At 42.5% G+C, this 12,081-nt stretch overlaps 1 protein-coding gene across 1 annotated transcript in view; it reads right to left on the bottom strand.

Moving 5' to 3' along the window:
- Positions 1-12,075, bottom strand: part of LOC109912907 (pre-mRNA-splicing factor ATP-dependent RNA helicase PRP16) — a gene marked incomplete at its 3' end in the record, with an annotated part of 22,353 nt that extends 10,278 nt beyond the window's left edge. Inside the window, exons 1-2 of the mRNA XM_048592775.1 lie at positions 12,047-12,075; positions 6,207-6,323 (exon numbers count right to left, since the gene is read on the bottom strand). Of these exons, the coding sequence (XP_048448732.1) occupies positions 6,207-6,323; positions 12,047-12,070 (141 nt within the window). The remainder of the gene's footprint in view (positions 1-6,206; positions 6,324-12,046) is intronic.
- Positions 12,076-12,081: the final 6 nt, after the last annotated feature.

The following is a 12,081-nucleotide window of genomic DNA, read 5'->3' as shown; positions in this document are numbered from 1 at the left end:
ATCCCCGCCTCTTTGACCTGTCTGTCTCCTCTCCACCTATCTTCTCCTTTATCCATCTTCTCCTCTATCCATCTTCTATCCGCCTTCCCCCCCCTCCCTATTTATTTCAGAACCCCCTTCCCCTCCCCCATTTCTGAAGAAAGTTCTAGGCCCGAATATTCAGCTTTCCTGATCGTCTGATGCTGCTTGGCCTGCTGTGTTCATCTAGCTCTACACCTTGTTATCCCTCTTATCCTTCCTATGCATGTATCTATCCAAATTTCTTTTAAATGTTGTAACTGTAGCTGCATCTCCCACTTCCTCTGGCAGTTCATTCCACATGCACACCACCCTCTGTGTGAAAAGGTTGCCCCTCAGGTTCATTTTAAATCTTTCTCCTCTCACCTTAAAAATACGCCCCCTAGTTTTGAACTCACCCCCCCCCCAGGGAAAAGACCTTTGCTACTCACCTTATCTACACCCGGCATGATTTTATACATCTCTATAAGGTAACCCCTCAGCTTCCTACGCTCCAATGAAAAAAGTCCTAGTCTATCCAGCCTCTCCTTATAACTCAAATCTTCCAGTCCCTGCAACATCCTGGTAAATCCTTTCTGGACCCTCTCCAATTTAATAATATCCTTCCTATAGCACAGCGAACAGAACTGTACACAGTACTCCAAAAGTGGCCTCACCAATGTCCCGTACAACCTCAACATGACATCCCAACTCTTATACTCAGTGGCCTGAGAAATGAAGCCAAACATGCGAAACACCTTAACCACCCTGTCTCTACCTGTGATGCAACCTTCAAAGAACTATGTACCTAAACCCTTAGGTCTCTCTACTCAACAACACTCCCCAGGGCCTTACCATTAACTGCAAAAGTCCTGCTTTTGTTTCTTTTACCCAAATGCAATACCTCACATTTATCCAAATTAAACTCCATCTGCCACTCCTCAACCCATTGGCCCAATTGATCAAGATCCCTTTGTAATCTTAGATAACCTTCTTCACTGTCAACTATATTCTAGATGGAAGTGGTGGTGAATTTGGAAGGTGCAGTCTAAGGGTCTTTAAATTTCTGCAGTACATCTTGTAGATGGTATACACTGGTGCGACTGAGCATTGGTAGTGACAAGCTGTGTTGCTGAAGCTGTACTCATCCAGGCAAGTGGGGAGTATTTCATCACACTCTTGACTTTGTCTTATAAATGATGGACAGGCTTTGGGAAGTCAGGAGGTGAATATTTGTAGCGTCTGATCTGATCTTTTAGCCATTGAATTTTTTACATGGCAAGTCCAGTTGAGTTTCTGGTCAATTATTACCCAGTGGATGTTGGTAGTGGGGGGGGATTCCCTATTTTCTAATAAGTGCAGCTTGGCACCTTTCAGCAATTTGGAAGTGTTCCTGGTCGTTTAGGGGTGGACTGTCCCTTTAAAAGGCCAGGTGCCCCATTCAGTCACGAGATCAGGCACAGCCATTTATCACCTATCCCTCATTGCCCTCAAGGTGTTGGTCATGAACTGCCTTCTGGAATTGCTGCTGTACATGTGCTGTGGACAGACCCACAATGCTATCAGGGAGGAAGTTGCAGAATTTTAACCCAGTGAAAGAACAGTGACATATTTCCAAGTCAGGATAGCGAGTGGCTTGGAGGGGATTATATGCTGCTCTTCTCTACATTGGGGAAACCAAGCAGAGGCTTGGGGACCGTTTTGCAGAACACCTACGCTCGGTTCGCACTAAACAACTGCACCTCTCAGTCGCGAACCATTTCAACTCCCCCTCCCATTCCTCAGACAACATGTCCATCCTGGGCCTCCTGCAGTGCCACAACGATGCCACCCGAAGGTTGCAGGAACAGCAACTCATATTCCGCTTGCGAACCCTGCAGCCCAATGGTATCAATGTGGATTTCACAAGCTTCAAAATCACTCCTCCCCCTACCGCATCCCAAAACCAGCCCAGCTCGTCCCCACCTCCCTAACCTGTCCTTCCTCCCACCTATCCCCTCCTCCCACCTCAAGCCCCATCCCCATCTCCTACCTACTAGCCTCATCCCGCCCCCTTGACCTGTCCGTCCTCCCTGGACTGACCTATCTCCTCCCTACCTCCCCACCCACACTCACCTTTACTGGCTCCATCCCTGCCTCTTTGACCTGTCTGTCTCCTCTCCACCTATCTTCTCCTCTATCCATCTTCTATCCGCCTCCCCCTCTCTCCCTATTTATTTCAGAACCCCCTTCCCTTACCCCATTTCTGAAGAAGGGTCTAGGCCCGAAATGTCAGCCTTCCTGCTCCTATGCTGCTGCTGCTTGGCCTGCTGTGTTCATCCAGCTCGACACCGTGTTATCCCATGTATCCTTTTTTGTTGGACTGAACACATACTGTGTAGGAAGCTCTCCTGCATGTAATCCAGGAACACTCGCCCCTCATTAGCTCCCACACTATGAGTATCCCAGTCTATAATTGGGTAATTGAAATCTCGCATTATAACTACTCTAAAATTCTGGCATCTCTCTTGTATTTTCCTGCAGATTTGTTCCTCTACATCCTTTCCATTGATTAGAGGCTCTATAGAGTATACCTATGCAATGTAATTGTACCCTTTTGTTCCTTAGCTCAAGCTAAATTGATTGTATCCTGAGATCCTCTGAGACATCCTCTTTCTCCAGCACTGCCATTACTCCTTAAATATTACTGTCACCCCTCCTCCTTTCCTTCCTTTTTCTGAACACCTGGTACCCAGGAATACTTAACTCTGTCTTGCTGTTCCTTGAGCCAGTTCTCTGTTATTGCCATATCATACTTCTACATGGCAAGCTGTGTCTATAATTCCCGAATCCTATTTTCTATACTCCGTGCTTTCACATTCTCAGTAATTCTGGTTTAGACTTTATTTCTTTTTCCCCTTCTGTAACTTCACCTGTTAACTTTCTATTGGTTATGCTAGTGCTAGTTGCATCTCCACACATTTTGTGAACTATGATGTTCTTTACCATTTTCTCTTGGTTCCCGTACACCTGGGAAGTTAGTACTGTTGGGAGGGCCATAAACTAACAAAAAGCCCTGCAAGGAACTCAGTCCCGCCTCTGTTCAGGTGTAACCGCTGCTTTGTACAGGTGCTATCATCCCCAGAGTCAGTCCTAGTGTACCAGGAATCTAAAACCCTCTTTCCTGCACCAGATTTCCAGCCATGCATTTATCTGCTTGACCTCCCCATTTACGTACTCTCTTTTACATGGTTCTACATTTGAGATCCTGCTTACCAGCTTTCTACATAGCTCCCTAAATTCTGATTTCCCTAAATTCTGATTGCAGGACCACTCCCCCTTGTTACCTCAGTCATTGCCATCAACATGGCGCATGATCTAAGGCTGTTCACCCTCTCCTACAAAAATGTCCAGCAGCCACTCTCTGACAACTTTGACCATAGCACTGGGGGATAACATACCATTCTGGAATCATGCTGACAATCACAAAAATGCCTGTCAGCTCCTCTAACGAATTAATCTCCTATCGCAGTCACTCCTCCTTTCTTCTTCATCTCCACTTTACAACTGACTGTACTCCTTTGAGGAATCAGCACCCTCATCAGCTTCCAAAATGGAAAAAAAAACAAACAAACAATCTGTGAGTAGACCTCCAGGGGACTCCTGCAGAATCTACCCATTTCTTTGGGACTGTCTTGTGGTCACCCATTCCCTTCCTTTCTCTTGAGCTGCAGTGTGACCACCTCTCTGAATGCGTCATGTTGTCTCCAGTTGCCGGTCAAGCTTTGCAACTTGGAGTTTAGGTTTCATAATAAAACTAGGCAGGCATCATTACCCTCTCAACAGATTCCAGCTCACAGGTGTGTCTACACTGAGCTGTCCACACACATCTTCCTTCCAACAGGTACTAACAGCTCACACATAATATTTAATTATTAACTATTAAATCTACAGCCACTGTTAGAATAATAAAACCATAGAGCCCCTACAGTGCTGATAGAGGTCATTCGGCCCATCAAGTCTACACTGACCCTCCAAAGAGCATCTCACCCAGACTGTCCCCCTCACCATATCCATGTAAAGCTGTAGCTACCGTGGCTAATCCACCTAGCCTACGCAACCGTGGACACTACAGAACAATTTAGTATGGCCAATTCACACAACCTGCACATCTTTGGATTGTGGGAGGAAACCAGAGCACCCCAGCGGAAACCCATGCAGACACAGGGAGAATGTGCAAACTCCATACAGTCATCCAAGGCTGGAACAAACCCAGGTCCTAGTGCTGTGTGGCAGTAGTGCTAACCACTGAGCCACTGAGCCACTGTGCTCCCTGTTAACTGTTCTGTGAACTGAATTCGAACTATAGAAATGAAGCAGCACAGATGGGGGCATTTGGCCCATCTTGCTTATGCTGACCCAAAGATACCAAGATGCTCTTCCCAATCACAATAGGGGAGGTGAAGGCCTAGTCGTACTATCACTGGACTGTTATCCACAGATCCAGATAACGTTCTGGGGACCCGGGTTTGAATTCCACAACGGCAGGTGGAATTTGAATTCAATAAATATCTGGAATTAAGAATCTAATGGTGACTGTGAATCCATTTTCGATTGTCGGAACAACCCATCTGGTTCACTAATGACCTTTAAGGAAGGAAACTGCCATCTTTACCTGGTCTGGCCTTCATGTGACTCCAGACCCACAGCAATGTGGTCGACTCTGAACTGCCCTCTGGGCAATTAGGGATGGGCAATAAATGCTGCCTAGCCAGTGACGCCCCTCATCCTGTGAATAAATAAATGAATTTAAAAAATGGATCTTCCTGCATACGGCCCACAGTCCTGCAGCTTACAGCACTTAGGTGCAGATCCAGGTACTTTTTGAAAGATTTTAGGGTCTTTGCCTCCACCACCAACTCAGGCAGCAAAATCCTGACACCCACCACCCTCTGTAAATACGATTTTCCTCATGTCCCGTCCAATCCTTCTGCCACTTAGCTTGAATCTATGACCCTTAGTTTTCAACTCTGCCAAGAGAAACAGGTTTCTCCTGTCTACTCTTATCTCTATCCCTCACAATTTTGCATACCTTAATAACGTAGACCCTCAGTCTTCTCTGTTCCAAGAAAAACAACCCCAACCATTCCAATCTCTCCTCAGAGCTACAATTCTCCAGCCCTGACAACATTCTAGTAAATCTTCTCTGCACTCTCTCCAGAGCAATTATGTCCTTCCCGTAATACGGTGACCAGAACTGCACACAATACCCCAGTTGCAGCCTCACCAGTGTCTTATACAGTTTCGTCATTACAACCCTACTTTTATATTCTGTACCTCTGCCAATGATAGACAGCATTCCGTATACCTTCTCTCCAACCTGCCTAATTATCCTCCTCCTTCCATAGTCGTCCTTATTTCTAAATCGAGCTATACAAAAATCAAAATAAAAACTTTCTTTTCATCTTAAAGATTAAAACATTCAGAAAAACTAGCATTCCTGTGACTAGTGGATTACAGCAATCAAGAAGGCAGTTAACATTATCAAGGGCAAATAGAGATGGGTAATAAATGCTGACTTAGCCAGCCATTCCCACATCATGTTTATACAAAGGTCAATTGTGTTATTTTAATTGTCTCCATTATCCTAAACATAAATTGATGAAATTGAGCAGCGTTCCCTTATTGTCAGCTTCCCGGTGTGATGAAGCTTTCTTTTCAGATTTCGGATTGTCTTGAATTTATTTTGGTTGCAAGTGTAATGACTGAGACAAACTTCAAAATTCATACATTTGAGGGCGAGAGAAGGGTAAAAATTATTTTCCAATTCAACAATAAAATGCATCTCAATGTTACTTTGACTGTCAAGAAAATATAATCAAGTTTTTAAGTTTTCTCTGATCTGTGTGTGGAATTTTTAAAAAATTATTACAACACAGTTGACCTCTTTATAAGCATAATGATGCTAACACAAAATTCATTGGGCACATTTTTGAATTTTTTGTATCATAATATAAATGTGAAACTATTAGCTGTCAGTTGAACTGCAAGAAGAAACAATAACAAACTACAATCTGCAAAAAATACTTGGAAGACAGCAGAATTACAAAAGATATTGAGCATAATTTGTTCTCTAGTTTCCGCTCAAAGGGTGTCAATTATGGCTTCAAGAGTTTAGAGTTTGAATTATGCAAAATAATGCACTTTGTGAATGAAACACTTAGGTATACCTTTTGAAAAATCTTGGCTTGGAGATCAGAGGGTAGCTGGGAATATATTGGTAACACAGCAAGTTGTGGAGCATTTTCCAACTCTTCTAGTCGTTCCACTATCTGATCACAAGTCACCTAGATGGCAAGGACACATTTTAATTATAAAATATTAATTCTGAACATGAACAAAATAGTCCTCAAATTCATTATTCCAACATCAACAATTTAATCCACAGTAAATTCGCATCTTAATTGTTCATATAATTGCAAACAGAATTTCTGGAAGGAAGTTACAAAAATCCAATTTAACAAGCATGAAATTTTACGTTCACCTCAGTCTACCATTTAAGAAATAATAAATGACCTACTTTGCTGTTTGTATTGCTTGATGACCGAAGCAAATTAAGCTTTGGGCATGCATAATTGGATCCATGCAGAGTTCCAATGTCAAACAGTAATTTATTTTAAAAAAACAGCATTGGCTGTTCACTAACATGAAATACTAACTAAAACGAAGTTGAAATAGAATCCATTATTCTCAATCAGAAAATAAACTTCCTACTCCATATGTTGCATAGGCCTGAATTGGCTGCTACTATGACAACTCTACGCAGGGATTCCTTAACCTTTTTCCTCTGCAGTGAATTTATGCAGTGTAAAGCTGTTAGTAGTTTGTCCAGTTGAAGTTCGGTTAGCTCAGTTCGCTGGACAACCAGTTTGTGATGTACAATAATGCCAACAGCGTGGCTTCAATTTATGCACTGGCCACAGTTATCATGAACGACTCTCCTTTTCAACCTCTTCCCCTCACCTGAGGTGTGGTGACCTTCAGGTTAAGTCGTCTCTCTCTAAAGAGAGAGCAGCCTTATGGTCCAGTAGGATTAGGGCAACTTCACTTTTTACTTGGTTTTTCTTGTCATGTATGTACCAGGTATTGCTCCAAAACCAAACTCTTCTACTCTCCTAGCGAAGAAATACCATATCTGCAGTGAAATTCTCAAAAGCAAGCACTGTTTTTCTTAACACAATTTACAAAGTACACTCCCATTCAACTCATCTTTAATAAGAAGTGAGAGAGATATGGAATTAATTATCACAATTGTAAAATTATCTTCTGTTTTTCAAAATCCATCCATGAACTCATCCCCTCCCTATCTCTGTAACACTCTTGAAGATCTGTGTGCTCCTCCAAGTTTAGCATTTTTCTTCAATCTCAATTTCATTGCTCCACCCAATCTGTTATTATGGTACAGATGAGCACTGGGACAAATGAGCTGGTCAGAATGTACCACTACAGAATTGTTAAAAAGTACATCACATCCAAGAAACCCAGACAAAGCTTTTGAGAAGACAACCAAAGTAGCAGATAAGGAAATATTTGCCTGGGTTTGCGGAGGTATTTGACAAGATTCCAAAGAAGTGGCTGTTAACAAAACAAGAGTACGTGGAACTGGAGGCAACCTATGTGTTTGGGCAGCAATTTAGATATAAGGTAGGAGACAAAGAGTAAAATTAATGTATTTGCACCTCAAATTGTCAGAATGTAATTACTGGTCTCCTTCATCGCTATATACCAGGGTGCCTCTGTATTTATAAATGACATGATAAAGGAATGTAGCTCAATATATTTCTAAGGATTCTTATAAGATTAGAATCAGTGCATCCACTTTCTCAGCACCTGCTTCTTTTACCTTGGATGCATCCGATCAGTTTCAGGAATCTTAATCAGTCCTTAGCCCCATTTGTTTCCCTAGTATTTTTTTCTCTAATGATAGTTAATTTATTCATTTCCACTCCCCTTTTTTGCCCCTTCAATGTTTTGTACTTTTGGACTTCTAAAAGCATCTTCTACCATGAAAACTGGTGAAAAGTACTTATTCAACTGCTCCACCATTCCTGGAACACCATTATTATTTCCCTGCCTCATCAATCACTTATCCTCTACCTAGATTCCTTCTTTCTAACAGTATATCTTTGTTGTGAGCCAGGAATTACATTCTTAAACATCTGCCATTGTGCCTCAACTGTCTCTGATTCTAAACTCTTTTTCCAGTCCACTCCAGCCAGCTCCACTTTCACTCTTTTGTTTCCAACCCAACCTTCACCCTCTCAAACTGAATGCTAAATTCTACCATATGGTTGTCATTATTTTGCAGGGGATCTTTTACTTTGACATTATTTAATAAAACTGCCTCATTACAATCGCCAGATCCAAAATATGCTGGTTGAATCAACAACACATTGTCTGGAAAACTGTCCCGATTACACTCTAATGAATTCTTCCTTGTGGCTACCCTGGCCAACCTGATTTTTCCAAGCCTACATGAAGATTAAAGTTCTGCCTTTTTTTATATGCCTTCCTCATCTCCTGATTTATTCACAGTCCTTTCATATAGCTGCTGTTCAAGGGCTTATAGACCACTCCTGCCAGTATCTTCCTTTCCTTGTTATTTTGTACCTCCACCGGAATGGATTCTACATCTTCTGATCCAAGATCATTTCGTGCTAATGTACTAATTCCATTCTGTACTAATAAAGTTACCCCACCAAGCTTTCCTTCCTGCTTATTCTTTTGAGAACTCAAGCCCCTGAACATTTAGTTCCTTGGAACATATCTCTGTAATGGCTATGAGATCATACCCATTACCCCCTCTTTGTGCTTCGTGATATCACATGGAATGAATCGAATTGGCTGAAGACTGACATCTGTAATGCTGGGGGTCTCTGAAGGGTGCTGAGATGGACGATCCATTGGCACTACTGGGTGACAATGGGTCAGCAGAGGTATCTTTTGCAATGATGTGCTCAGCTTTCCCATGACTGAGGATGAGAATGGTTATGCAGCCTGTTTACCAGTGAGTTAATGAATTGTCCAATATCATTCATAACTGGATGTCTTGGAATCACTAAGTGCAGAAAAGGCCCTTCGGCCCATCGAAGCTGCACAAATAATACCTACCACTAAAGGCACACTCATCCCAATTTCCTACACTTGTCCCATATCCTTGAATGTTATGATAGTTCAAATGCTCATTCAAATTTTTTTAAGGTTTTAAGGGTTCCTGCCTCTAGTATATTCCCAGGCAGTGCATTCCACATTGCCACCACCTTCTGAGTGAAACCAGCTTTTCTTAAATCCCCTCTGAATCTCCTGCCCTTTACCCAAAACTATCTCCACCTCATGACTGACCCGTAAACCAAAGGGAACAGCTGCTCCCTACTCACCTTACCTATACCCCTCAATCTTATACACATGTCCTCCCTCAGCCATCTCTGTTCTTAAGAAGACAATTCAAGCCTATCTAGTCTCTCCTTATAACTTAATTGCTCTATCCCCAACAACAACCTGGTGAAACTCCGCTAGTGCTATCACATTCTTCCTGTACTGCGGTGACCAGAACTGCACACAGTACTCCAGCTGTGGTTTAACTAATGCTCTGTACAACTCCAACATTACCTTCTTGCTCTTATAGCAGGACTGCAGAGTTCAGATCTGATCCAGTGGATCCACTGGTTGTCAAATTGCTTAACCCTGTCTATCACTTGCTGCTAATGCTGTTTGGTATATACCTTATCCTATTTTGTAGCTTCACCATGTTGACACTTCATTTTTAGGCATGCCTACTGTTGCTCCTGGCATGCCCTCCTACGCTCTTCATAAAACTTTGGTTGATATCCTGGCTTGTTGGTAATGGTCGAGTGGAGGATATGCAAGGTCATGAAGCTGCAGATTTTGTTAGAGTGCAATTCGGCTGCTGATGGCCCACAGCACCTCATGGATGTTTAGGTTAAGTTGCTAGGTCCGCTCAACATCAATCCTATTTAGCATAGAGATCTGCCATGCAACAAAAATGGAGAGTATCCTCAATGTGAAGATGGATCTTTGTCTCTAGAAGGACTGTGCCATGATCAACCTTACTGATACTGTCATGGATCGATGCATCTGGAGCAGGCAGATTAGTGAGAATGAGATCCGAGTACACTTTTCCCTCATTGCCTGCTGTGGACCCAATCCAACGGCTTTGTCAATTTTGGACTTAACCACCTTGGCCAGTAGGGGACGTTGCTGAACCACTCGGGGATAGATATTGAGGTCATCCACCCAGAGTATATTCAGGATCCTTGATACCCTCGGTGTTTCTTCCAAGTGGTGTTCAACATGGAGAAGTACTGATTCATCAGTCAAGAGATGGCAGTATGAGATAAGCAGCAGGAACTATTCTTGTCCATGTCTGACCTGATGCCATGTGACGACACAGGGTCCAGTATCAATGATTAGGACTCCCAGGGCAACTTCCTCTTGACTGTATAACACTGTGCCATTCGCTCTGCTGGGTGTGTCCTGCTGCTGAGACTGGGCTTACCCAGAAATGGTGGTGAAGCTAGCCATTTCCGAGGGCAGTTGAGGGCCAACCACATTGCTGAGAGTCTGAAGTCACATGCAGACTAGATCAGTTCAGGATGAATGATTTCCTTTCCTAAAAATCTAGCGATAACAGTTGCAAAGATGGCCGAATGTCTAATGCCCACGTGAATTGTGAGATAGAAGCTGCAGGTGGCCAACACTCATGGCTGAAACATAAGCGTATGACTAGTTTCTTTTGTTAATTTTTCATTCTGCTCATGGAGTTCTTCTTCGGCAGCCTGTCAAGATCAAGGATAACTTGCTTCCACACAGATTCACTGGGTTATGAAATGGTTCTCAAGTCCAAACAGCACGTGCAGCTCCTGTAGCATGCAGGGCAGGTGGTGATTGAAGTGTTGGGTGGTTGACTTGTATGAAGATCTATGCATTACTTCTAATGCCTCAATTTTGTTTTGCAATGTTCCAAACAAAATTTCATGATGCAATTAGTGTATTCCAAAACGAACCTTCTCCATTTTAGGTGGGGATATCAGCCTGGTGAGCAGGCGAGGAGGACTGTTGGCAAATGGGTGTACCATGTGTTGGAATGAAAGAAAGAGGTTTTTTTGGGGGGTGGAAGTGGGTCAGCTCAGGATTTTTTTTTGAGTGGGGTATTTGCTAGTAAGCAGTGGGACGGAGAGGTGGCAGGTAAGCACTGGACAGAATGGCAGGAAATGAGAGAGTTAGGCAAGCTTATAAATGAACGGGGGGGGCGGAGTTGGGCAGACTTGCAGTGACGGGACAGCGGATGAGTAACAAACAGCAGTATTTCAGACAGCTGGCAATGCTGTTCCAAAATAGCACCAATTAATTAATGCATGGTGGTAAGCCAGCAAAGCAAAAATCTCATGCTAAGTGTGTTGTTATGCCTAAGAACATGCATGGATTTCACCCCTCGAAAGTATAACAAGTCAATCCTCTTTTTGCCTAAGAAAATTTGTCTCAAAGACTTTTACTTGTGTATATACGGTACCTTCATCAACAAGGCAAACATGTTGATTTGCTTATGTTCGATTAGAAATTAAGCCAGACTTCTAAAACATTAATCCAAATTGGCCTTACAGTCAACAGCTTTCCAGAATAGTTTCAGTGAAGGTCTTTGCTATGTACTGCCAGAACCAATTTACGGAAAATAATAGGGTATGACAATTGACTTTTTAAACAAAGGACTTATTTTCATTTGGTCATTTATTAAGTTTATTGAAAAGGAAAATTTCTCCACTGACTGGCAAATAAGTATGACAATAAGTCAGCATGTAATCCAGTCAATTTGACAACTAGTGAATGTTAGTCTGCCCAGACTATCTTTTCAGTTGTTTCTTCCAACTGATCCTGAAAGGCACTTACCATGATTAAAACAAAGCCCTTTTTGGTATCCCTCAGCACTTTAAGTTTATAAAAGTATGATGGTGAAAAGAGTACACTTTTTAAACTTTGATAATTCCATACTCACCTCAATGTCTTCCTGCCCCGGCATAAATATTAAGA

This window comes from Rhincodon typus, unplaced genomic scaffold (genome assembly GCF_021869965.1).
Source record: "Rhincodon typus isolate 14 unplaced genomic scaffold, sRhiTyp1.1 hic_rhity00001779, whole genome shotgun sequence".
NCBI classification, from domain to species: domain Eukaryota; kingdom Metazoa; phylum Chordata; class Chondrichthyes; order Orectolobiformes; family Rhincodontidae; genus Rhincodon; species Rhincodon typus.
The sequence above is the reverse complement of the archived record's forward strand: the minus strand, read 5'-3'. Positions and strand labels throughout refer to the sequence as shown.